At 39.5% G+C, this 27271-nt stretch overlaps 1 protein-coding gene across 32 annotated transcripts in view; it reads left to right on the top strand.

Annotated features, from left to right (window-relative positions):
* The window catches only part of NRXN3 (neurexin 3), a 1019675-nt gene that overhangs the window by 856510 nt on the left and 135894 nt on the right, over positions 1-27271 (top strand). For all 32 annotated transcript variants that reach the window (XR_013929432.1, XM_080395263.1, XM_080395252.1 and 29 more), the window contains one exon: positions 25373-25544. Coding sequence is in view for 31 of the 32 variants with exons in the window: in XM_080395263.1 (XP_080251389.1) it covers positions 25373-25544 (172 nt within the window). In the remaining variant the exon portion in view is untranslated. The remainder of the gene's footprint in view (positions 1-25372; positions 25545-27271) is intronic.

Genomic DNA, 27271 nt, shown 5'->3' with positions numbered 1-27271 from the left:
GGGGTGGGGGGGTGGGGGTGGGGTGTTGCTGGAGTCTGTCTTCTTTTGTTTCCTGCTTTGTATCCCTTTCTCTCTGAGAACCATTACCAGTGAGGTGCTCTATTTTCCTCCATCTGGATGGGTGGAGAAATTGGATGCCTGTTTCTATCTCGATGCTAATAGCTTTTTACTTTGCACCCAAGCGGCTATCCGGACCAGCGTGTGCATATGACAGGAGATGCCATTTGGCAAGTACTGCTATCCTCCTTTACTCTGTTTCTCTTTCTGTTTTGTAACATTTCAAAAAGGCGAGTTGAATGGTGCTGGCAAACACATTGGAATTCTGGCTTTCCATTTTAGCACATGCCTGCATGGTTTGCCAGAAGGGCAAACAAATCCCACAGGCCTTTTACCTACACAGGCACAATTACTCAGAAAATAGCTAATGACACAGGCAACAGGGAAAATAACCTAAAAAAAGGAGATGTGTGTGTGGAATTTCTGTTGAGTAAGGCTGCATACATCCTGGTCTCTTAACTTTCGTCAAGCTGATATAATGGTACATGGCAGGTGTTAGCCCACAAAGTACACCAGAGAATGTGGGGCACATGTCATTTTGTTTTTCAAGTGTCCTTCCAGCTATTGGTTATGACACTAAGTGTACTTTCCTTGGACTTCTAGACTTTGGGTGATATGGTGTAACCCAGGATAAGTTACACATATCTGCAAGGATTGGCTCAAATCCTAGGTAGTGATTTTCTTGTAGTATTTTTTCTAAGAGTTTTGAGTTTTAAGAGTACAAGACTCATAACCCCTCAATGCCCTTTACACTTGTATCTTTCATTCTTGGACAACAATAGGTGCTTATGAGAGATGAGCACCTTACCCCAAACTGACTCTGTTTATACTTTATTCATTTATATCCTTTTGTTCTACTATTTAAGGAAACAGCTGAAATATATGTTGGTCCATAAATTTCTTCTTCAGTCCAAGGTACTGGAATAGCACCAAAAAAAGACCAATGTATCTTTGGGGCAGTGTTGTTAGAGGTAAGAGATAGGAGGCTATATTCCTGGCTCGAGAACTTCTAGGATGAGATAGAGGTAATAGTTGTGCTTATATGATATCAAACCCTATGGCTTGCAGAGCGAGTGGGAAATAAGAGTACATCGCTGCTCAGGGAGCAGACTAGGAGAAATGACCAGCAGGTAACTGTGCTGCTAGCAGAGAAAGTTAAGAACACTCTTTGGATTACTCATACCGTTGTGGGAAGAAGAGTACAGAAACAGCTGGTAAGCTGTCAGCTTGATCTTAGGGAGTAAATGTGAAATGTCTTCTCCTGATACATTACTAAGAGTTATTTGGATGAAGCTATGGAGGCAAGGGTGGTGGCACCTGCAATTAGCCCTTTTCCTCTCTTCAGTATAGATACATGTCAAATGTCCTATTTCTTTCTTACCTGCTCCACTAAACTCATCCACAACCATACTCTTTTCCAAGTCTATTTCTTCATATCATAATTTCACCAGGTTCACCAGATTGTTTTAAATTAAAACTGCGAATGGTTAGATTGGTGTGTTCTGCCTACTGGGACACAGATCAGCAGAGGACATACAAACACACGGTCATTCCAAACAGGTCGGGGTTGCGTATAGAGCATATCAGTAGATACAGAGGTTAGATTAGAGACACTTACTTGACTTATTTATCCTCTCCCCTTGCCATTCCCGTATCCTTAGATGTATTAGTAAGAACCTGAACATGGCTACTGCTGTGAAGAAAGGATGTTTATTATTTTATTCTTTCCTCCTTTTTTTTTTTTTTTTCCTCATTCTTTCTGATCTCTGAATTTTACATCTCTCAGTGTGCAGGACCATGAGGGATATGTGCGGTTCTGTACTGATTTCCTGTTAGTAATATTTCTTCTTTTTGCACACTGAGATCATCCTGCCTGTGACACATTGACCTTATTTTTGTCCCAGCAGGGGCAGATAGAGATGCAATGATCATGCTCTGGTAAGGAATGAAATTTTAATCTCACAACATTTGCACAAGCACAATGCTTGTAACGAGGGCAAGGCAAAGAGAAAACAGGAGCCCCTTTACCTTTCTTTCTTCTACCTTAGTTCTGAGCAGCCCCACATCTACTTAAACTAGATCACATTCCAAAGTGAGTTTGCTGCTCTGTCTGTGTGGTTTATTTTTTAGTCTAATTATGTCAGTAGGGAGCTTTCAGGGTTGGGGGAGGAGTCACTTTTTTGTAGCTTTCATTCCTTAAATACTTTTTCTGCTTCTTACATCTTCCTACACGCTCCATCCCTCTGACGGATCATATTCTCTGCTTCACAAGTTGTTACAAAACATTTAATGTGATGTGAATACTGCCTCCATTGTTTGCATCACCCACAAAGCCAAACAGGCTGTTCTTTTGCCTTGCTGGAATGGGATCCCCTGAGAAATAAGCACACTTGGCTTGTGCTTTGAGCATCTTTCCAGCACTGATGTAAGGCTCTGCATGGCTTTGGTTCATTTGACATGAATCATCCATCCGTCAGAGGCGTGTCACAATTTGGAAAATCTAAGAGTTGAGTCTGAGCAATGACTCCTTTGTAATCGAATAAAAAACACAGGAGGGGGTTGAATTCTTGCCTCGCCTGTGTACGTCTTGACAAAGTACTATCAAGGGCAAAGCTGGATTGCCTTGCAATACCATAGGTGTGTTATTCTTCAGACCAGTGGTTCATCTAACCAGCATCCATCTGGACATGTTGTAGGATCCAGGGTAGATGATGCTACAGTGGCCTCCTCATGTGAAGACATACCTGTGAACACATTTTTCAAATTCTATCCATTGTAAGCGATATTATTCCCCACCCCCCCCACACACACAGATTAATTTATATTCTGTCACTATTCAGTTTCTGCCAAATTTTAATGTCAAAACTTGCTTATATCGGAAATGGGGAACAACAGAGCAGAGGTTTCAGAAAACAAGCTATCCACAATAAATCACAGGGTGTTTCAAGTTTTCTGCCTGAGTGGTTTTGCTGTGTCCCTCATTTAGGATCTTTGTCCCATGTTGTATCTCATATTTAGGCCTTGACAGGTTGATATACACACACAGGAGCCTTTTTTCTTGGTGTTTCCAGTTAATTTGGAGCTCTGCAGAATATATGCAGTTATTAGTTATTTTCAGCATGTGTTTCTTTGCATCTGTCAACAGTAAATTTAATTTGCCATTGTGTAGACCATTTTCATAGAGCTCCTACTAAGAAATAACTTAAATAATTTTGTGCCAGCTGCACATTTGTTTCTTTGTTATTTACCTCCTTTTCCACAGCACTGACAATTATGTGAAATGGGGCTCCTTAAGCAGAACTTCTCCGTTGTTTTCTTTGTCATATTGAAAAAAAAGAAAAAACCCGGAATATTTTCCCTGCTGTTTACTGTCTTTTTTATCAGTTTCTAATTCTTTACAGCATTTCTCCTGTTACGATTTTTATAGCGTCTTTTGGTAGAGTGCTTTTTAAAAAGGCCGTTTGAAGTGGTGGCTGACACCTGTTTTCTTTTATCTGGTCTTTTGTTATTTCTTTGTAGATCCAAAGAGTCCTGGTACATTTGATTAGTTATGGAAAGAATATTGGGTTTATATTATCATATTTTAATAATCTGTGACATTTATTTCTGTTACGTTGCCTGACAACGAAGTAAGGTTTGCAGATGCCTCATTCTCAGAATCATTATGTATATCCTCTAAGAAAAGAAAAGAAAAAAAAAAACAAAAAAAAAAAAAAACCAAAAAAAAGAAAACAAGGAGGTATATGTTGCCTTCCAGTACTGTAGTAGCTGTAGTCTGTAGAATAATGTATGAAAGAATGCATAATTTTGCTAGTAAACCAACTTTGCTTTTAACAACTAAGTACATAAGTAACTCTTTTTAGGGTCACCACAGTTTGTATTTTATTCTGAGAATAATAGATACAATGTATGTATCTTTCAGTAGATATTACAGCTCTTCACAACTATTTATGCAGTAAGCTGCACAAAACTCCCATGAAATGGTACTGTATCATTGCTCTTGTCGTACAAATAGGGAAAATGCAGACCTGATAACATCACTTTTCCACCTTTTGTTTACTCCAATACAGTAAGTTTGTGTGAACTGTAGTCTGAAGATGGTTAAATTTTCTTTCCAAGTTACCATTTTCAGGACCATATCTAATGGGGGACATCCTTGTGATTAGATTATGGCTCTAGAGGTTTAAAATCAGTTGGAGGTTAGTTTGAACTGAAGCTGATTGCATTCAGAGAGCAGGGACTGCACCTGCCCCTTGGCAGCAGCGACAGTGGGAGACTTCGAGTAGCTTCTCCAGAAATGAATGAGGGTTCTTCTGCTCCTCTGAAGCCCTCAAGGCTAAACCAGACCTTCCTTCCCATTTCATCCTTGTGATGTGCAAATCCTTGCACTTCTCAGAGGCAGGTTCTCTTCAGTCAGTGGAACACAGGAGTGGAATAAATGGAAACTGAGGGTGCAATACCAGATGTTAAGCAAACACTGAAGTAAAATTGAGGGAGAAAATTGAGTGATTTATGCTCAGAACTGCACTCTGCACCTGACTAATACTGGACTGTGAGCAGCGTTCCCACTACCGATTAGGAAAGGGATCTGGGCATACCTATTCCATCAACAGAGAGAAAAGTTAAATCAATGAAAGGTTCTGACTTCCTTCCTCAGCTTTCATGTAAATGGGAGGTGAAACATCAGTGGTGTCAAAAGATTGTTTCTTTATGGCCACTGAAGCTGTTTGACCCCTAAAAGTTCATCTAGCTAGGAGACTAACTGAACCATAACATCCACCTGGATCTGAGAACACATGATGGATGGAAAGCAGAAAGAGCTTTCTAGTGAGAATTTCTGGTCAGACTGCAGATAACACAAAAAACCCCCTGAAAATTATCAAGGAAGCTAGAAGTGAAGATGCAAAATCAAGAATAAATTGTATTCCCAAGATGCTTTTGCTTAGCTTTAGAGATGAGAAGCAGCAGAAGTTCCAGCACTATGGTAAAAAGCTCTGAATAGGCAGATAAGATTGGACAAGAGTCCTATTTTTTCTATGTTTATTTTTCCATCCTTTCCACCCAAAAAGACCTTGTTTGTGAGACCTACTATGTTTATCACAGGCAGCAATAGTAAATGGATAAAGACAGGCAGGATAATGATTGATCTCTGAAATGGCTCATTTTATTAACTAAATTACAGGTTGTGGTGTGGACACAGACAGCTGGCAGGTAGTATTGCCCCAGCACCAGCCCTCACAGAAAGTGAAATATGTACTTGCCTTTCATTAGTGCACACGGTATCATTATCGCCGTTGCCATCACGACAAATGTGATGATTATACATTCTCCCCTGAGAACAGCTGCAGACAGAATGGGTGGACTGAGCAGTGAAACAAGCTACCTTGCTACCAGGAACTGTTCAGCCTGCAAAGAAATCTGCAAATATTTCAGGAAGAGGTCAGACAAGTCTTGGGTGAAGTTTGCAGTTGTCTAGACTTTGCCCACTGTGGGATCTATGAGCACTCTACAACCATTTAATAAACACATTGTTGTTCTCATTTTAAAGACAAAGAAATTGGGGCAAAAATGCTGTTATGCTTCCTGCAAGTCCCTTCCAGCATAAGGGGTAGGATTAAGGTCTTCTGACCTGCAGCTCTCCAGTTTATTAAACCACGATTCCCTTTACGAAAAGGTGACTTGCTGTTTCGCGGTCACTGGAGTAGATGCTCTGCCAGCTGTCCCCCTTTACACGGCAAGCAGTGATGTGTCGCTGGTGTTTTCAGGAATGAATCCAATGAGAATCTTGCCTTAAACTGTAATAAATCCTGTGAGCAAGAGTGATGCAATGCTTGCAAAAAGAGCACGAGCGAAGCTGTTTACTCTCTTGCTGTTTACTCTCTTACTCTTTAAGTTAACACTTCTCTCTAATAACTGTGAAGGGTAAAGGAGCTTTTTCTCAGTACATTTTGGTTGAGATGGGTGGGCCTAATTTTGAAAAATTAGACTGAGCATTTACTGCTTATGAAAACATTGCCCAAATCTATGATGAAAGCTTGTAAGAAGTGCCCCTATATTCAGAGTGCTGATTTTGAATGCAGAAATATTATCAGCCTGTTCCAGAAGGGCTTTTTTGGCCAGTATCTTTTACCAAGCAAAGCCAACACAAGAAGAGGAAGCAGTTCTCTGGACTCCTGCAAAAGTTTCTTTCTAAGCACTATCAGTTTATCATATAGTCTGGAGCACTAGAGCCTTTATTCTTGGCTTCTTAAAAAGAAATTGCCCCTCTAGAAACTTCTGCTATCTGTATGAATGTTAACCCCTAATGCAATGGTCTCACTAATATTTTGTAGCAAATATGTGCCTGGATTATGATCGAGCATTGTGTTCAAAAAGAAAGCAAATTGTTATCTTAGTTTCAGTAGCTGTCTGTTGATCAGAAAAGATGAATCAAAGTGCTTGACTTACCTTCTCAGTTTTGTACATTATTATGTATATATCTTATTTTCTTTCCCATTTTAAGCTTTCCTAGGTTAAAATTTCTCAAGATTTTTGAGACGTTTCTATCACAAAAATCTTTTTGAGACTTTCCTATTACAAAAATCACTGTATAGCTCTACTAATTTTAGTTGCTGATTCAAATCTAAGTCGTTCCCTTGAAGCTATAGCATTATGCTACATGGCAGCAATGTTGTATCATGTTGCAATCTGGTTAAACTTTGGTAAGCGATGCTGATTGTCGTCTGTGCTGTCTAAGTTATTGTTGGGATATGTAACTTTTCCCTTTATTGTGCTGGAAGAATATTCAGTGCTAACACTCCAGCAACCAACAGAAAGGGAGCTTGCAGAACTGCCCTTCTGCTGCTAAAAAAAAAAAAAAAAAATACTTCCTGGTATTTATGCAGGAGTTTAACATGTATGGTGGAGACCAGCTAGTGTGACTGTCAGCACTGACCAGCGTGCACCCAGTCTATGAGCTGTATTTAGAACGGTGGGTGCTGAGCAATTCCAAGATCAGGGCTTCTGTGCACACAGTCTGCCTAGCATTAAACACTGACAGGTCTGGACCCACGAGTATTGTGGAGACAGTTCAGGCTAACTGAAAGGTCCCTTCTGTCACGCTGCTTTGCTAATCTGTTTCTGTATCTTATTTTCCATTTAACAGTAAAATTAATGAAGTGAAAAACAATACTCATCCTCAGAGCTTAGCTATTATCTTAAGTAAAAAGAAAGTATTTAACATGACATTGTTAAGGTCAGCATGCCCAAATGTAACCAACTGTAACTGTGAAATACCATTTTAAACATATTTAATTCAGCACTCACAAAGTTGCTGATTTAACAATCCAGGAAACTCGGCTCTGATCACAAGGACTGTACCTTTAGTAGCATGAGTCATTGCATCTGTTCTCTTTTTCAGCTCAGACACCCAGTAGAGGCACTGATCTGTGCTAGCAGCAGTATTTTGGTCTGTGGTGTTGATGCTTTTGTGCGTTTGCCTCCTCCTTTATTTTCCCCCATTTTTTCTTTTCATAGTTTTATGAGAGGCCCTTCAGGAAGGAGCAATTCAGATCATTGTTCCAACCCTAGTATACAAGACAGAAAGCACTATGATCTGCTATAACTTAAAACTGACACACAAAAATGGAACTGCAAAATGTTTTTCTCAAAATTGATTGTCACAGCAAGCAAAGTACACATAAACCCATAGTCAAAAGAAGGAAATGTTCTGAGATGTTAGTGGTCAGGACCTGGTGTATTTTGGCTTACATTGTTTCTGGAAAGTGACTGATCTGGATATACTAGGGCTGTTTGGGTTGGACAGAAAACAGTTCATCCTTCTGATGGCAAAGAGTGGAAATCTTTGATTTGTGTTCAGTTAGCAAATGTGGTAGGGTTAAGTGCAGGTTCCATTTGTGTGTCAATACAGTGATAGGAATGCGGCTTTTGCAAATAAACCACAGGTAAATCTCAGAAAATAATGCAGTACACCCAGAGCTCAACTGCTAACAGGGTTAAGAAGACTCAGAGGATCATTTTAAAGCAACAGTTCTCCAGTCAAATGTGTTTCTAGATAAACATCACTGAAGCCAAAGGAATGGTGCCAGGATTAAACAATGCCCTTCCTTTCTAGGTAGTAGCTGAACTCGGTCCACACAGGCAATAAAAGATACAGTTCTTTTGTAGCTGCTCGGTACTCGCCAGCAAATGACTTAGTCTCAATCAATTGATAACGCTTGGAAAATTGCAAATCTTCAAAAACCAGTAGGCTTTTAGTATGCACCAAGAAAAATGTAGAGCTCCTTACTGGCCATCTGTCCTGAAAGCCTGAAAAAAGAATGGGTTGTAGGGTTTGAAACCCACTCCTTTTCCTTGAAGTCCTTCCAGAAGGTTCATCAGCTAGTGAGGATGGCATGTAGTGAGTTTTCATTGCTGTTTGTTGCATGCAGTTGGATGATTTTTGGGGGTTTTGTTTTGTTTTTGTTTGTGGGTTGTTGTTTTTTTTTAAGGGAAAGAGAGACTAATTAAGTATTGTATCTTGCATGTGTATAAAAATATCCAGAAAAATGGGGTAACACTTGGTGCTTCACAGGGAACACTTGTCACAGCTCCTTCTCTATTACTTTGATCCGGATCGAGGCATAGCTGCTGGGTTTTATTAATTCCCCTCATAATTATTTTTTTTTCTTAAATGCACCTATTGCTATTAACCTTTCTCACAAAAAAACAATAAAACCTCTTTCATACTTACTTAGCTTTTCAGATCATTCTGTTGGTGAAGTGTTTGCTAGAAAAGAAGACAAGGCTTTCATGTTCCGTTTTTTTCTTGAAATCATGTACCTAGTTTCACAAAGGAAGAAAGAAATGTAGCCCTGAAGGCTTGGGAAGTGCATGCACCAATACCACCTTGAAGGCTGCAGAGCTTTTAATCACTGGCTGTGATACTGAACTGACTACATTAGGGCGGCATCTTTAAGTGATTAATATGCAATAGTAAAAACCAAATAAATGCCCAAGCAATCCAAGACTCAGTCACTTGATAGAAGAAAGTGCATCATAGTAAAGGTGAATTGGTAAGTGCGTTTTTAAAAGCACCAAAACACCATGAGATCCAAATAACTTTGCCTGAAGAAATTATATTCAAATATTTTGCTCCCATATCATTGTTTGTAGTTATAGCAGACAGAAATGTTGGGTTCTAGCAGAAAACAACTGTATGAAACTGCTAAGCTAACTTAATCTATGAAGAATTAGCATCACATTTAGAGTATGGCCAGGCTGTGTCTTTCAGACACCCTTTATTTGCGCTACCAACAAATTTGAACAAACTCTAGAATAAAACATACCCAACAAACTTTCCCTTGCCACCACGTAGCACATGCTTCAATGTCAAGAAGAGTCTTTATTAGAAGGACAGTGTTATCTCCTGTGATAGCAATTCTTCTTATTGGTCTCTTGAGATAACACTGCCCAAAGTTTGGCAGAGAGATTAAGGAAGGCCAACCTCTTTAGCAAGAGCACTGAGTAAATACTCTATACTACAAAAGATGATAACGATGTGTCTTTTTTTAAGATAATTGTAGAGCCCCACTAGTTACTAGTTCAAAGTGGTTACTCTCTGCATACAATTCCAATTTTAGAAACCCATGTATTTCATTGTGAGGGAAAGGTACAAATAAATAAACATACTAAGAACATTTTGTAACTGGACATATTTTTAGTTTGAACATTTTCCACTGAAACTAACTTTTTTTGCTGTTTTGGAAAATTGTGTCTTCAGATAAAATAAGTATCTGGAGTTTAGGCTTATAAATTGTAAGAACACTTCTGTGTTACCTCATTTTGTCATCTTTTCTACTTTCTTTTTTTCTTCAAAGGAAAGGGGAGCTTGAAAGTAAAGACCAAATGGAAGAATAAGTATATATATGTCTAGAAATTCACATGTTCTAACAAAATTTGAGTCATTAAATAAAACCCCTGTAATTTCTTTTTTTTTTTCATTTTTTTACAAAAAAGCTTAAAAGTTTAAAAGCCAATATACTGTGTTTTCTTTGAAGTCTTTGATATTTTTCTTTCAAAACAAAACTGAAATGCTGAACCAGCTCTTGCGCTCCCTTGAAGTATTCTGGCCATTCATTGGTGGTCTCCTTTCACACACTAGGTCAGTTCTCAATTTATGAGGCTTGATGACGAGAAGCTGCACAAACCCTTCTGAAACTATTATAGCCACGGCACAGGAATTTGCTGTGCGTTTAGGCTGTCATTTGTACCCATCTATTTAGGGAGACTGTAACTAGGTTAACTTGTGTTCCAGTGTGAAAAAAAAGTCACGATATCATGATACAGAACCACAATCTGCTTCTTTTATCTAGCCTTAAAGCTGTAGTATAGGTTATCTCTGCATGCGGGCTGGTGTTCCTTGAGTTTCCTGGAGCTTCTTTCACTTATGTCATGTACTGCATTCTCCTTTGGTACAAGAGCGTGACTGGTGGGTCAGCATAAATTTCATCATAATCCTCATTCCCAAAAAACTGTACCCATTTTCTGAAGGAGACTCTTCAATTATTAGTATTGTAATGAGGTACAAAGCAATTTGAGGATAATGATATTTATTCAGAGCAGTGGTGAGATTGCACAGAATTGAACAGGAGCGTTGTAAAAAGCAGACACATCCTATTTCATTGTATTTTCTCTTTTTCTGGTCTCTTTTCCTGCTGTAATGTGAGAAAGCCTAGAATACAAAATAGCTACAAACAGGGAATCCATGCCAGCATTCCTTTTTTTGGTGGTCTGTTTTTTTTGTTTTTTTTTTTCCTGAAGTGATTCCACATCCATACACATACTGCCTGCTTTGTTTTGCTGGTATAGTTTTCTTCATACTGTAGCCTGACAAGACTGTGTCACTAGTATAGTACACTAATTTGCAGAATAAGCTTTTGAATCCTGAAGATGTGTATTGCCCTCAGGTGCATTTCTTTGTCTGTGAAATCCAATGCTCTAAAAGGTGAATGGCTCTGTTTTCACTGTTACGTAATTTCTTGTGCATTTATTTTTAAACTGGCAGCATTAAAATTTCTACTGAGCTGGCTGATAGTTGCCCTTCAAAATGTTCTTGAAGGCCATAGTCTATCCATAGCAAAGGTACAGCAGAGACATTGAAAGGATGTGGCTATTTACACTAACATGCATGGACATAGGTAGGTCCATCAGTAAGGTTGAGAAAGCAGGTAATTTTTAATGATCTAGTTAGTAGTTGCTTATTAACTAAAACCAGCTTCTCCTCCTCTGATATAAGCGTTCAGAAGATAGATCACAAAGTGTCCAGTGAAATAATTCTTGAGATTTTACCACACTTTACAGAAGACCCTTCCTGTTACAATGTTCAGGTCTTCTTAAATGAAGAGGATGAAAGATGCCATGACAAATGAAACAGGGAATCTACTGGGAGAAGAAACAAGTCCAAACTCTGATATGACAAAAAGGAGAACTATATGAAAGAAAGGTTATCCAAGATTAGCGTTAAATCTGTTCAGGAGAAAAAGAAATTGCAATAAACTCGTAACCCCACAGGAGCCTAGGTCACAGCTAGTGCAAAAGATTAAGACCTTGGCTTCAGTGGCAGCAGCGGCCAGGTGACTCTGTGATGTACAGGGTATCCTGTTATTCACGAAGGCTTGGGATGCCATACTCCTATATGCCTTACTGTTGAAGCTGTAGCAAGAGTCTTGCTCTAAGGACAGCTGCTGACCAGCTCCATCACGTTATTCTTCTGTGTATCCCACTAACCGAAGTGCCCAAATGACCCTTTTCTCAAGCACTTAGTTATCCAGGCTGTGGTAAGGTTTTCAAGGGACAAGTAGTATGCGTAGCATTTTATGAGACTTTCACCTGTGCCAGCCTCACCAACTGACCACCTGCTGCCTGGATGCGTCTGCCAGAATGGTTATTGGCTTTAGCCTCTTTATAGCTAAGGTTTCTTGGCTTTCTCTTTGCAGGCAGAGGTAAAAGGCAAGCGGTAAGAATGGAGGTGTGATCCTAGAGATCTGAGTAGGGTGCAGAGGTGCAGAAACTAGGAAGGTGGTTGACAGTTCAATCCATCAAGTTGGCTTGCTAGCCACCATGCTGCTTTGGTTTTAATTCCTTTTAGCAGTAGTCTGCTGTATCTTCCTTCCAAGTCCAAACTCCTATGCCATATGCTGCCAATACTGTCCTCCAGCTGCACAAAGAAGAGCCACAAACAGCCTGAATAGCTGGCCACAGGCATCCATCACCCTTATCTCTCCTTCAGTTTGTATTTCACACCATCAACCTGTTACAATTTAATTGACTCTCCCAATCAGCTAGTCAGGTGAGTAAATTGTGTAGGAAGCAGAAAATCTGGGGAGCTGGGGCTATAGTCATATCATTGCAAAAAGATGAGATGAAGTACATCTTTCTGTTATTTCCCTGAACAAAATGGCAGCTCTTTAAAATTTGATTTCTAAAGGCTGTGATATTTTGTGCTGAACATACAGTATCAAGCTAAATTCTCTTTCACATCTGGTTGTCTGTAGGGCTTTCTCTTGAATACAAATGTCAAGGTTTGACCTATTAATTTCATCAGCGTGCTGACAAAATAATGAATGAGGAGAGGGACTCCATTCTTCTATTTGGGTATTGTTTACTGAGTGTCGCCGTATCACGGAGCGCTGGGCAAAGGAAGAAAACTTTTCCTTCCAGTGTGTAAGCACAAAGACTACAGTCTAAATCACAACAGTCATGTAGCTCTAAAATCCACTGTCTTTCAGTTTCCTCACAAAAAATCTGCTCTGATCATGGAATAGACATCTTAGGGCTGTTTCTGTACTGGTCTCTAAACCCTGAGCTGCCTTTACCCAAGTGCTCCTAGCGGTAGCTACAACGATTTACAAATAGAGGGTTGTGTGTAAAGAGGTCCTTTTGCCTCTTCCTGAAGGCCTGATGAAACGTAGCTTCTTCCCACAGAATGAGTGAGTGGCCGTACAGAGAGGGAAGCTGAGCCAAGGAGTGCACCCTCATGCTTAATTCACCCGTGTTTCTCTCCCACTCATTTAAAGTGTTAGAGAAGCTAGAGCGCCCTCATCCTCTAAGGACAGCTGGGATTGCAGTAGGATTAGGCTCTCAGCAAAATCCTAAGAAAACAGTTTCCTTTGATGTATCATTTGTCCTTTCACATCTCATAATTATATTTTTTTTTTTTAGAAGATACAGAAGAGAAGATATCAGAGGTATAGAAACTGAAACAGTGACATTCATTTCCTTACTTTCTATTCCTTCCCACACCTACTATGCCAAAAAATTAGTCCTGGAAGTACTTCAGCTTTCTATATGACTTCCATTCCCAACAGTCAAGTTTTAATTTGACATCAGGAGTTGTGGTCTGACTAACGTAATGCAAACTTGGCAAGGGTCTCTGGCTACTGCTTTGCCAGGCAGCTTTACAGTAAGCAAATTCCACAACACAAAACAAATATGTGAATAGCCAACTCATAACTTTTTCCCAGTGGCTCATCTTGATTCAGTAAAATTCTCATATTTTCTCTGTAGGAAAATTCAGCCTTGGTGTAAGGTGCTTGTTTCCAACAAGGTTCAGATGCAGCCTTTTGACTTTTGGTGAAGATGAACAACTTCTGGTGAAGGTGAACATAAAAATGCTGTTTGGGATTGGAGGGGCCAAGTGCTGTTCTGGGTGTAGAGGTGCTGAGGCTGAAGGGCCTAGAAATGGGCACCACAGAAATACTAGTCAGAGATCCCCCGGTAGTCTGTCGTGGGAAAACATGCATTGAACTAGATGTAAAAGCTGTCAAGGAAAATGGGAAGATTCTATGTGAATTTATTTAGTTACTGTACCTAAGCATATGTAAAACATGAATGTTTGAAAGGTTCTTTGGCAGGAAAGTCAGGGTAGCATAAATGACAAGCTACTGCCCTATGAATTAAAGGACTTTTTAATTATTTGCTTTGTTCCTGTAACTTCTCCTGGTTCCGGCAAATTTTGGCAGGTAATTTCTCTTTGGCTCTGTTTTCCAACATGCAAATGGTACTGGTGGCCTCCTTTGTGAGCTGTGTGTTCAAAAGCACTATGTGCTTCTTTTTTTCCATTGCTGTCTAATATTCTACTGTTCCTTACCAAGTAGTGCTCTGTCATAGAAATTTAGTAAAATCTGCAGAGAAGTGTATAATTTGGGGGTATTTTCATTTAGAAATGTAGGTTTCTTATACTGCAATGTTCATATACTATTAATGGTCATGTATACTGTAATCTGTATTTTCTACTTCCATATAAAATCTTAGGAAAACTCTTTGATTCAGGATTGGAAAAGCCTTCTGCTGGAGCCCAGCCATATCTCAAAAACCACATTATACATGCTTAAAAAAAAAATTAAAAATCTGCACTTTAAAAAAACCAAAAAAACACAAGCTTTGAAAAGCTAGAAAGAAGCTGTTGTTGAATCCAGGCATTGTTTGTGTTTGCATGTACTCATCTTTTCCTCATTACCTTGTTTGATGGGAGAGTCCTGTTGAACCTCACCTCAGACCTCTTGCTTGTCTTGTAAAGACTGACTACTTTGTTTACAATATGCTGATGATATTATATAGAGTTTATGAAAGCTGCTTCATAGATTTCAAAAGGAACATAGAACATAGACCCTGGATGCATTAAATTCTTTTAGAAATCCATGAAAAAAACACACTGAAAAAGAACAATATAGTAATATATAGTGCTTAGTCATATATTTTTCAGTGTGTATTTTTTTGAACACTCCGAAACCCTACAGTACTGTTTATTATGAAGGGTAGAAGAGAGTTTACAAACAAGTATACTCTATGCAAAACCATATTTAAATGGATTCATTATGTCCAAAGCCTTTTCAGCCCTTGCACTTGTCTATCTACTGCGCTGGGGTTAACTGGATGGTGGCCAGTTGGTGTTTGTGATCACCTTTCCTGTCAGACAGCAGTGTCCTTCTTTCATGCCATCTTCTTGACAAGTGCTTGTTTTTCTGTGGGTTATGGATTGAGACAGACGGCCCTGATGGCTGTTACCGTGTGATATATGCTGCGCCTTCAGCCCACAGACACCTCGTAATCGTACCAGTGCTCTTGATAAGGAAGCTAGTAGTGAAGGAACGGGGTTTATTCCACGCTGCCTATAGGTATCAGATCTTTGATGCCCTATTTTGTGCCCTGGGCCTCACGGGGCCCAGACCAGTGGCTCCCAGCCGGAGCCGGCTCTGGCCCTCCGTGGGAGGGAGGCTGCGCCCAGGAATGAAGTGGGGGGAAGGTGGTTTAAGATTTGCTCTTCTTTCTTATTATCCTGGTAATAAATCAAACTAATTTCCCCAAGTTGTATCTGTTTTCCCATGATTATTTAATGATCTTTCCTGGCACCTGGCTCAGCCCACGGGCCTGGCGCTACATTCCCCCGCCCGGCTGAGAAGGGCAGCAACTGAGCAGTGGCGGGGGCACCCGCCATCCCCCCTCAGTGTAACTGCCACTTTAGCTTCTGTCACTGTGAACTGTTGGCAATGTCACCTAGTGGATTAAGGCTCCAAGGGAGGTGTTCTGAGGTGGATGGAGATACTTCCTCCGGGAAGGCTTACTCTTCTGAGCAAGTTGCTTGTTCTTGTGCCCTACTAAAATCTGACTTGCTACTGCAGTTGTGTATTGAATGGATGTGATATTTCAGCAGCTGGTCACATTTTTGTCTGAAGAGTGAGTTATGTGTCAGTACTTAAAAAAGAAATGTAGAGGCCTGCTTTTAGTCAGCCAACTTCTGTAATGCAGGAGGAGTGCAGCAGCTTGGGGATGCTTTACATTCAAAATGCAGCACATGCTATGCATTGGATCGGTCCTGCAGAAAAACAGAAGCTGATACCAACATTCAGAACGGTTCCTATTTCTTCCCTGGTGCAGAATCTTATCGAAAAGTATCATTTCACAAAACTTTCCAGGATATACTATTAATATTCTGAAAAGGCCCCATCAGAATGTTTAATCCTAATTATGGTTGGGAGTTCACACCATCATATAGAGCAGCTTTTCATGATATGTATCGTGAGCTGGGGAACAAATTAGCCATCTGACTAATGGATTTGCTAGTGAACCAATGGACAGGTATCGCTTTCTTAATTCACTTTGTTTTGTTTCCCTCTGAAATATCCCTTTTCAGCATGCTGCTGATTTCTGTTTCTTTACTTATGTTATGATATCTGTACATGAGAGGGATTAACAGCCCCATGGCTGGAGCTTCACCAGCTGCATAACAATTGTTTTCTACAAATTGCGTAGCCTAAACACACCTGCATGTATTTCTGGTAACATTTTACTGCCTGGTAATTGACTGGCCATGTATCAGTGATTTCCTAGGACATGGGAAGGAAAGATTTAATTGGGCAGTGTGGAGTAGCACATAAGCAAGCCTCTCCTTTAAGACTGCTGAATATCGCTGATTACTAGACTTTGCTCAGCAGGTGTCAGATTTAAGTAAGAGCAACTAGATGTGCCACAGCATTCCCCAGATTTTGAGGAAACGGGTTTAGGGTGAGTTTAGTAGAGGTCTGGTCACGGTAATGATGATATTGTAGATCAGGATATTCTGCTTGATATTATTTGTACTGGAACAACATCTGAATGCCCCAGAAGACACCAGGGCCCAGCTGTGGTAGATAGCATATGAATATGCTGTTTGGTAAGCCTGTGGCTTCATAGTATAAAAAGACGAAACAGAGGGAGAGGAACCAAAGTGGCTTGTTCAAGGTACAGCAGAGCAGCAGTAAAAGCAGAAAAGAAATCTTTTCTGTCTTTCAGCCATGTAGCCTAACCAGGCTTGACTACCTCTATGAGTGAGTTAAAATTTGAAAGGTCTTAAACTGTAGTGATGGTATTACCTTACATGAAATACAGAACCTTCTGTTGCCAAATTAACTCCTAAGTCTAATTCTGTTTATATTGTATATTAACGTTACCTAAAAACCTGCAGTGATACATAAAGCTCTTATCAGTTGCAGGGTATCTGGGCTGAAAAAAACATGCAGCTTCTGCATCTCACACACGCTCTTCTTGGGCTGAAATATCTTGCGTGTGATGTAGTACTTAATTAATCATTCCTGACCTTGGTAGAATTCACAGGATTGAGCCTCCTATCCGTTTTTTTGGCCTGTCTTCAGGATAGTTTTGTTTGTAAAAGAAACTTTCATTAGACAAAAGGAAAAAAAAAAAAAAGAAGGATGAAGGGAGAGAAGGAGGTAATGTACAAGTAAAGCAAGAGAACTGCAATTTCACATCCCACTGGTAACTCAGTATATGTGTGATATTGCAAGGGTGTTTAGTAAAAAAAAAAAATCTTCAAGAACAGGAAAGAATAAAATGTACTTCAGTAGCACTGGTACGGGCCATTAAAAAAGTATTATCTAATAGTCTGTGTCCCACATAGACAGTCAAGTGGCAAAAAATGAAGGGCAGTTTGGAAAGCTCTTAACAAGGAAATTAGTATACATTTTACTGGAGCTAAACAATATAACGTGTCTCAAAACAAAACGTAGAGGTCATCTTTCAATACAAGGGACACTCCCAGAGAGCACTCCTGAATAAGGCTGTTGAGTGTGGTGAATAAGCCTCAGATGTGAGCCCCATGGTAAGATTGTGGCCAAAAGATACGATGTGGCCTTCAAACATAAAAACCAAAGCGGTTGTCTAATTTTTGTAAACTAAAGTTAAAAATTTCTGGTGTTTACATTTGAAGGAAAGTATTAGTAAACCAAAGGAGTTTGGGGGGCATGGGGAAGATTAAATGAAGGATTGGAAAACCTGCTTTCAAGTTAGAATCTCAGAGAGCTGAGTGGTTTTCATTTATGCTCTGTAAAGCAGCAGGGAGAATTTGCAGTCACAGAAAGATGAAGCTGGAACCTTAAGTCATCGGCTCTAGCGTTTTCTTGCTCTGAAGCAGGACTGAATACAGCAGCCTGGCTATGACAGATGTTTATCTAAACTACCCTTTCTAAACCTTCAATGAAAAAGATTAGATTCTCATTAGTCTTTGCCAGTTTCAGTATTTCACTACTTTATAAAACGGGTAAGAATCAGTAAAAACCTTCAAGAAAATTTTGATTTGATCACAGTCTTACAAAGCATTTATATAAGTGTGGTGCTAGATGGTTTTTCAATATAGGAAGTAAAAGTTAGAAGAAACAGTGGTGATCTGCTTTTAAGGGACTGACAAGCGGGAGGTTATATTCACATTGTTGTAGTCGGTGGCTGCTGGTTGACTTTCCTCCCATGAATTTGTCCATTTCTGAATGTACCTTAGGCATCCAAAACATCCTGTGACAAAGTTGTGCAATTCAGTCATGTACTGTCTCAAAAGGTACTTTCTTTGCTTAAACTTTATTACCAAAGGATTTCATTACATATTTATAGCTCTTTGAGTGAATCATCTCTATTTTTTATGGGTTTATATATACAGTTTCAAGTGTGGTACTTTTTTGAACCTTTTATATTTTCTCTTTTTCTTTTTGAGACGGCCTGTACAGATCTGTGTACTGTGTTCAAGAATTAAAGTCAAAGGTGCACCATTAACTTGTAAGAGATTTTCCTTTTGTACACTGTCCCTTTTCATTATAATTCTTGACATTCCACTTGCCTTTTTGACCATGTTCAACACTGAGCCAGTCTCATCAAAGAAGCGACTGCAGTGACTCCAAGGCTTCTTTCCTCAGCTGTAAACATTCAAATAACAAATAGGTGTTGTTCTAAAATATATCCTACAGTTCAACAAAGAATCAATTCAGACAAGATATATGGCCTCATATAAAATTTTAGAGGAGGCTAGATTATAACAATTGTCCTTTTATCCTTATAAATTATGTATCTGTGAGAATTGCTTCTTTTAAAAACCATGGCCCCAAAGGATAATAATTTCTATTTATTTTGTCCTCTGTGTGTATTGTTCTCTCTGATAAATAGGTTTATAACTGGCATTTAGTAGATTTGGTTCAACACCTTAAAGAAGCAGTAACAAGCAGGATATAACAAAAAACAACCTACTGTTCCTTATCACAGCCGTGAAATCTGACCAAAATTAGCTGAGACTGTTTGCTTCTGTTCACCTTAATATTTTTTCTTATTGTTTCAAGATAACTGTAAAGTGTTGGAACACTGATCAAAACCTTCCAAGTTAAGTGAGCTTCAGTGCCTGTCATTTCTTTTTGTTGATTTTTATATTTTCTGCTTTTGTTGATTATTACATTTGCTGGGGTGGCTGTACTGGTTCTTGAGCATGCCTTCCCTGCTGTCATTATTTGGATAAAGCAAGACTTCATCCAGTAAGCTCTTCCTTTACCCAGCTCTAGTGTTTTGTATATGTTGAATTCTGATTTCAGATTTACCTCCCAGTGGTATTAAAAATGGCATTAAATATGACCGCACAGAAAGGAGTAGAAGTAACAGAAGTACTCTGTGCTGAATACAGGTTCTAATAGTTCCCCTTCTTAAAATTATTGATATACCTATACTAGAAATACCTGTCCAGCTATGCGTTTAGTTCTAGTTGCAGCTCAGAAGGGTCCTCTAAGCATAGTGCTGGTTTTTACTACTTTTCTAATCAGTAAAAGAACTTTCCAAGTTTCTATTTACAGTCAAAGTTCACATAAAGTGATTTGATGTTGTAGTAATTACAGAATGTCCCCCAAACTGCAGAATGCGAGCATTTGAGGCAAAGCAAAAATAAAAAGCAACCAGACAAACAAACAAACAAACACCAAAAACCCAAAGAAAATCAAGCAAAGAAAGACTTAAAGTGGAAAAAATTCCAAAGAGGGAGAAAGAAAAGTTCAATCTCTTTTAAAAACATTGACTGCAGGTCTGAGGAGCCTAAGTACAAGTAAGCCATTCCAGGAAGAGCAATGCTTGGAATTATAAGAAAACAAAGCAATTTTCCTAAATTTAGAGGGTAGCAGAGTTGAAGTGTATGTGTGTGGCATTTCTGGGGGAAAAAAAGAAGTTCATAAAACCTTCCTACAGTGCGAAATGGCTTGTTGTGTTACTGAAAGAGCTTGTATCGCTTTCAAATGAGAGCAGCAATATCAGCAGTGATTTTCAGGAAGCGGTAACTAGGAGTATTGTCTGCCAGGTTTGGGCTGATGTCTAGTCATGTTGGAACCGGGAGGAGGAGGAGGCAGTCTGCACGGTAGTGACTATTAAAAAATGATGAAGTAAAATGACTATGAGGAAACAGAGTTACCCTGGGATTCTAGTTGGATTCCAGTTATGTTTTATAAATGCTTTATTTTTCCTTTTGCATTTAGTTTCAGAAAAAGAAACAAAACAACATAAAGACACTGTGATAAGCTCTGCTTCCATTTGCATCACTAGGAATTGAGTTTCTTCTACAAAATTGCTATTGATTTGTATCAAGGCAGCTGAGGACAGGATTTGTCCTGTTGCCTGGGGTTCTCTGTCTTGGTTTTTGAAATTAAATGTTTTCTGCACACAGGGAACAGCTATATACTTTCAGTCTGGATGATTTGAATTTTAGATTACGAAAAAGAAGACTCACAGGTAAAGTCCATTTCAGAGCCCACCCAACTGCTCATCTTACAAATCACTGCCGCCTCCATTTGCTTTTCTTTCCACCTGGTCTGCTACAGAAAGACAGATGCCTTCAAAATACAAAGGCACAGCGCAGAGAGAACAAAGGCTTGACAGTTTGCATGCAGACAGGCTCTAGTTCTCCTTGGGTGGAGGGAAACAAAAGAAAAAATCATACCTGCAAAAATATCAGACTTCAGAAATGTTCCCGAGGTCCCTTCAGAGGAAAGGAATGGGTTTTGGAGGAGTTGAAAGCAGAAGCTGAGAAAAGCTTATGACCTACTCCTCATGGATTGTAGTTGCTTTTCAGGGCTGAAAGGTTTGGGATTGTCAGAATATCATCAATTTTTAAGTAAATACCTGGATTTACAGGGCTTGTAGAGCTTGGAAAGATAGGCGACTGTCACCCTTCTGTCACAGATGAAGAATCTGTTTCACAGAAAGGTAAAAGAAAAAGTTGCCCAAAGTGAAATAATGTGTAAGGTCAAGCAATAGACTACGGATATTCTGATCCAGGCTGTAGATTAGCTCCTATATAATTTATTAATGTTCAGAATGTTTTGGTAACAGTGTATATAACAAGAAACAGTTGCCAGGAGCCTGTGGAAGGACATGGTGTAGATTAGGAGGTCAACGTGAGACCTTGTGTGTTCTTTTTAGTACTTTGCACTTTTTTTTGTTTGTTTTGTTCTTAGAATTTATCTACAACTATTCCATTATCTGATCATAATTATTTGTCTGAGTCTGAGACATCATGGCAGAAGTTTATCTCCAGAAGGACTGTAAGTGAGGAAACGGTAATGTGGCTTTTGAGGGCAGCAATTTTATGGGACAAATCAGCAAAAGATAAATTCTTGAGGAACTTTAAAAATCCTTTTTGGCACAGGAGCATGAATTAAAGAAGGGGAGAAGTAAAATACAGATTGAATGCTGAGTTTACTTCATTATTTATAAATAAAATGGTTCTCAGTCTTCCAAGATATAGTGCCAGCACTTGATGTCACTTGGAGATTTCAAAAACATTAATTAATGGTCACTTTTTCATGGAAAATGTTTGGGGCACCTACTGAATACTGATACAGAGGGGAAAAAATGCCTACTGTCTGTTAAAATTCTCTTGAGCACTTTTGGAGCGCATACTTGAATAGTCTGTGTGGCTCTGTATTCAGCTTTTCCCTTGTTGTATGGTTAGGACTTTTTTTTCTCTAACTACAAAATAAACGTTACAGATAGTGGCTCAAAGCTAAATCTTTCTTTGTCACATACTTACCAATCTAGTTAATACCTGTGTTTGGTAACTTGGAAAGAAAATCTACTAGCTGAATATGTGGGGAAAGGAATAAAAGGTCACATCCATCAGGAAGTATTAAAGTTTAACAGTAAAGCTTGTCTTTCAGATTTAGAAGGAAGGTAGGTCTTGGTAAAAGCTGCTTTTAATTAGGTGGTGTAGTGTAGGAAACCGGAATTGGTAAGATCTTGAAAATAAATCCTGGTTTTTTTGCCCCCTGTGTCCATGGTCACTGTTCTTTGCTGTAGAATTTTCTTTGTGGTTTGCTGTATCTTTTTTTTTTTTTTCTTTTTTTTTCATCCAGGAATGCCTAAACTAATTGTTGCTTTTTTTGGTAGTGTCTGGTGCCTTGGAGATTTAAAATATCATGAATAAACTATATCTTGAAGCCTGTGCGTGCAGTTTGGCTTCAGTAGCCCTGCTTGCGTCGTGTTGTGTTATATTGTGTTTGGTCCTGGTAATTCGAAGAGAACCATTTTTATGACAAGCTCCTACTCAGCCCAAATAAGACTATCAGAATCAGGCATAAAGTTGTGCTTTTGCAAAACTCATGTTCAAGAGTCACAGGGAGCTCTGCCCACGGGGGGACTGAAGAGAGCTCGAGTAGGCCTTCAGTCAGGCCCGTGATTTATTTTTTTTTAGAGAAGTTTTTGCATTTCTCAGTTGCAACAACGTGTTAGACTGTTTTTAGAAGGGCGCTGTTCCCTTGGCTGTGGGAGCGGTTGGCAATCTGCTCGGGATGGGGAGGGCACCAGTTTGCTCATTTCCCTTCTCTCTCCAGCAGACGAAGGGCCACTGGCTGTTTGCAGTCCTCCGCTTCCAGAATCTTATCTCTTTCCCAGTTTGTTCTCTTCTCCATGGGTTATCACTAGCCCTTTAAATAGGGTTTTTCCTTGAAGCCTGAGGAAAAGGAATGGTGAAAGGCTCTATCTCCTTTTCCTCAAAGGAGAGATGAGAAACATTTTTCTCCTTCTGCAGAGGAGATTAGCTAAACCTCCCACCATCCCTTTCCCCCACTTGCAAGTTTTTATCTCTGCCTCCTTCGTTAAGCCTGTTGGGCTTAAAGGTGTGTGGCGTTCACCCTGCTGAATACCTCTTAATCCCTTCCTCTTCTGTGGTGGTGGAGATCTGTTCCAGTAGACAAGGCGCAGCTCTTCATCTTACCTGCTCATGTTGTGCCTTCACCAAGGTGGACTCTTCTCGCAGCAGCCACAGTTTGCAAAAGAAGATCAATGTATTGATGGTGATTGAAAAGCTGCAAGAGAGGTTGCTCGGGAGGTCAGTTATGAGGCAGCACCTCGGAAAACCACATGGAGACAGTAGCCAAGTTACTTGGTCAGTAGACATTTTTTGAGTCTTTGAGCAAAAATTACTCACTTGTTCTTCACTAATTACTATGCAGATAAAGATAATTATATGGTTGCCAGCAAAAGATTCACTGAAACAGTGCTGGGAGATCACTTCATATGTCAAACTAGTGGTGAAGCTGTGCCACCAGTGGTTTTACCTAAAATAACTCTTTGTTCACTGAAAAGTCACTTATTTTGGGTGTACTATAAGAGAAGAAAGGTTGATTATTTTCAAATGCACTCACTCTGCATTCCAGTGAAAAAAAGATTATTGGTATCTTGCAGGGAAGTCCATTGAAAGCATAGCAGTGTGACTGTACATGAGACTGTTGCTATCCAGCATTTAGTAGAGTCTAAATTTTATCATTATAATGAGAGGAAAAAAACAGGGTGCTTACTGTTACAGTGCTAACTTTCAAATAGTTTAAGTATGGTCCAAATTTGTTAATGACCTCTTCAGCTACAGGACTGTTTGCTTTCCTTTCCTAATAACAGTGTTGTAGTCTGAGGACTAGGGGGGTGGTGTTAGGGGGAAAAAAAATCCCCAAAAGAAGGGTATTGGAGATGAAAGGAACTTGTGATGACTATATTGGTGTGAGTAAACTGTGAAATGGAAGATAGAGCAGGAATCAACAAAGGCTTCTGTGACAAACTGGAAGACATGGGGTTTTTAAAGAAAAGGTCTGTTGATACCAGGAGACAGGAGTAAATCCAGGAGGGGAATCGGAGGTGGCCCTCAAGTACAAGAGAAGAGATTTCTTTCTTATTGCTGAGATTTGCTAAGGTGAATGTAGCGAAGTCAGTCAAGGCAACAACCCTGAAGGATGGAGTCCTCTGCCCACCAAGCAGATATATAAGGTAATAACAGTAGCAAAATGTCTCTTGTGCCTTTAGCGTACCTCGGCTTTGTTTTGGAGAGGCTATATTTGGGTACAAGATGGCCATCGGCTTTCTGGTTTTGTTTCTTTGATTTTTCTATCGAGACAGTTGACAAAGCTATTGCCAATTTTATGGTATGGATGACTAGCAAATGTTTTGGCTTCCTGTATGATACATCTTAGTGCTGCTCGTCTGCACTGGATTTGCATCCTTGCTGTTACACCTCATGTGCCTTCATAAATGTCAACACCAGTGTGCTATGCCTCTCCCGGCTGAGGGCTTGATGATGCATTCCTGTTAATTGTATATTGTACAGCGATGGGAATTTCTGGCACTGTTTAAATGAGTAGTGTTAAATGTGGATATCTCATCTGAATATACTCTGGGTGTGTATTTTACAACCTAAAGTCATGGAGTACAGTTGTTACTTGGAGCTACATGAGGGGAGCTGCAGGAGGAAGTGTTGCAGCCGGTACAGCTGCCTTTGCCTGCTCTTCCCTCTTAGGCAGTGACTGGTGGAAAGTTTTGGGAAAACTGTTGGGGGACTGCTTTATTGGCAAGGGATTGCTTGGGGTGTGATGTAGAAAAGTAAAAGACTGTGGCCACTCCTGTCTTTTGAAAGTCTGGAAGTTTTTCCATTTGGTTTAAGAGCAGTTAGCTTCCCTCAGGTGGTCAAAGTCAGCTAATTACATTTTTGCTCCCTTCTAATTCCATCCATCTTTTAACTGCATTCTCCCTGCTGGATCCCATGGTTATTTGTTTTGGGGGGGGGGGGGGGGGCTGTTTGTTTCACAAGCAGAAGAGCAGAACAAAACAGTTGTTGGGATACAGCCTTCTGCGTCTGCATTTCAGATGGCAGTTGAACAAGTGACTACTAATAATCAATAGAGATACTGCTCAAACAACTGTTTATCCCCATCTCCAGATTTTTATTGCCTGATTTCTTAACTGTCTTCTGTGTTGTTTTAAGAGAACAAATGAGTCGCTATGTTCAGGTGAAGGCTGTAAAGAAGAGTAGGAAAGACAATGTTTGCATTGAGGCAGAGCCAATGAAATGTGTCCTGACAAAGTTCAAAACGCTGCTTCTGTGTATTCTTCAGTGCCACCTACCGGCACAACGACCTCTTAGGCATTTATAAACCAAGAACATTCTTCCTAACAAGCAGCGTTTGTTTCTTTTTTTTTTTTTTTTCTTTTTTTTTTTTTTTTTTAGGAGCAAGGCAAGATTGGTGTAGTCTTCAATATCGGCACAGTGGACATCTCTATTAAAGAGGAAAGCACACCTGTAAATGATGGCAAATACCATGTGGTACGCTTTACTAGGAACGGTGGCAATGCCACACTTCAGGTTGACAGCTGGCCAGTGAATGAACACTACCCAACAGGTACATGCTTTTTTCTCTTGGTTTTTGTCTTTCAGCATATCCATACCTACAAACTAACGTTTAGTAACAACTTGTTGCTATATAAATCTTTGTTGCTTCATCTCAACAATAAATTGACCATCCTGATGGTGCACGTTCTGTCTGCTGGCAAACAAAGTAATGGTCCTTTATGCTGGAAGAATAAGCGTGCCAGCTGTGTGGTATGATGCACGTAGGTCCTGCTATTTCAGAGGTCTCTTAAGGGAATCCTGGTTCTGTGGAGTTACAAACTGATTCAACAACAAGCTTGGTTTTGCTACTTGTGATATTTTCTAACTATTTAAGGGAGAAAAGTGTTGAACAGACCTTACAAAAAGGAGAGGTGACTTTAGCCACAACCAAGATACTGTCCGTATAGTTATAGAGTTGAAGTGTAAGGAATGTGGAAGTTTAAGTTGCAAGTATTTAAACAGACCTTATGCTTACCTCGTAATTTTTCATCATCTGAATTTCACTCCTGCTTTTAGATTTGCGGATATAAAGTTTGACACACAATCTAGCCAAAATGTCAATCTTAGTTGACTTTAGGTCAAAATGCAGTAGAACAACTCGGTATCTCTTTGGAAGTCATCACCCTAAATCCACCAGGAGTAGCAAACAACTGGCTCTTGAGTCACTGTCCCATGCTTTATCTACCACTGACAAATCACAACCTCATAATACTGTGTGTCACCATGCTAAAAGGTCAAGCTCATTGCAAGTGAAAAACAAGTTTGTTTTTTTGTGAAAAACAGCTGTTTGTGATGCTGACAGTACATAAGATATCTAAGGCTTGGTGATGTGGCTGGTTACAAAAGGCTGGAGAAGCACAAGGAAAGAATTCTAATGTTAACCACATTCTTCTTATTCACATGTTGTTGTCTAAGATCAAGCCACAATCTTCTTGTTGGTTTCCAGTATTAAGTCTAAGCAACTTCCAGGTCTTCCTTACTAGGTTGTACGTAACTGACCTGGGACAGAAGGAAGAATTCTGTGATAAACATGAGGCAATTTGCTAGTTGTGTAGGAGTAGCCCGCAAGCAACTTAACCTCAAATTATGAGAAATATCCTAATTGTTTATGTGATGTTACACTAATAAATTACTCCAAGAGGATAATTCCATCTCTTCCACTCACTGAAAAAGTGCACAAGAAAGTTTTTAATCTGAGTGATCCTGTGGTACTCTCTAGCATATATTCAACATGACACTTCGTCAGTGTTTTGGTGATGTATATACAAAACAGTACATTTTAATAATTATCCTTATTTCTCTGAAATAATTGTTTTCAAAGAACACCATGACAGACGTGCTGAGTTAGATTCTAGCTCTGCTATCCATTGGTTAGAGAGAGAAGTGTGGCTAGAGAGGCCCAAACTAAGCATCTTTCTCCTGTTCCCTTCATCAATTATTTTGTGGTAAAATACCTCTGATCCAGTTGGCAGCCAATTACAGTCAGTAAAAACCCCATGAATAAATTTTCTTCTTATATTACTTGCTCTAGTAAGTCCCTGGTGTAAAGAAACAAAATATTCAGCTCATTGCTTTAGAGGTTTTTTTTTTAAAAAGGGAAAATAAATCACACTCAGAGACTACTTCAGTACCCTCTACCTCTGTCTTGGCTAAAGTATTTCTGTGTTTTCATTGAAGAGGTATGGTTTTGTAGAATCAGCATTAATCTTATGTTCTGGGCTAGTATTGAGTATATGC

Source organism: Falco punctatus (genome assembly GCF_963210335.1).
Source record: "Falco punctatus genome assembly, chromosome: 7".
In the NCBI taxonomy this organism is placed as follows: domain Eukaryota; kingdom Metazoa; phylum Chordata; class Aves; order Falconiformes; family Falconidae; genus Falco; species Falco punctatus.
This window is presented reverse-complemented; position numbering and strand designations above follow the sequence as displayed.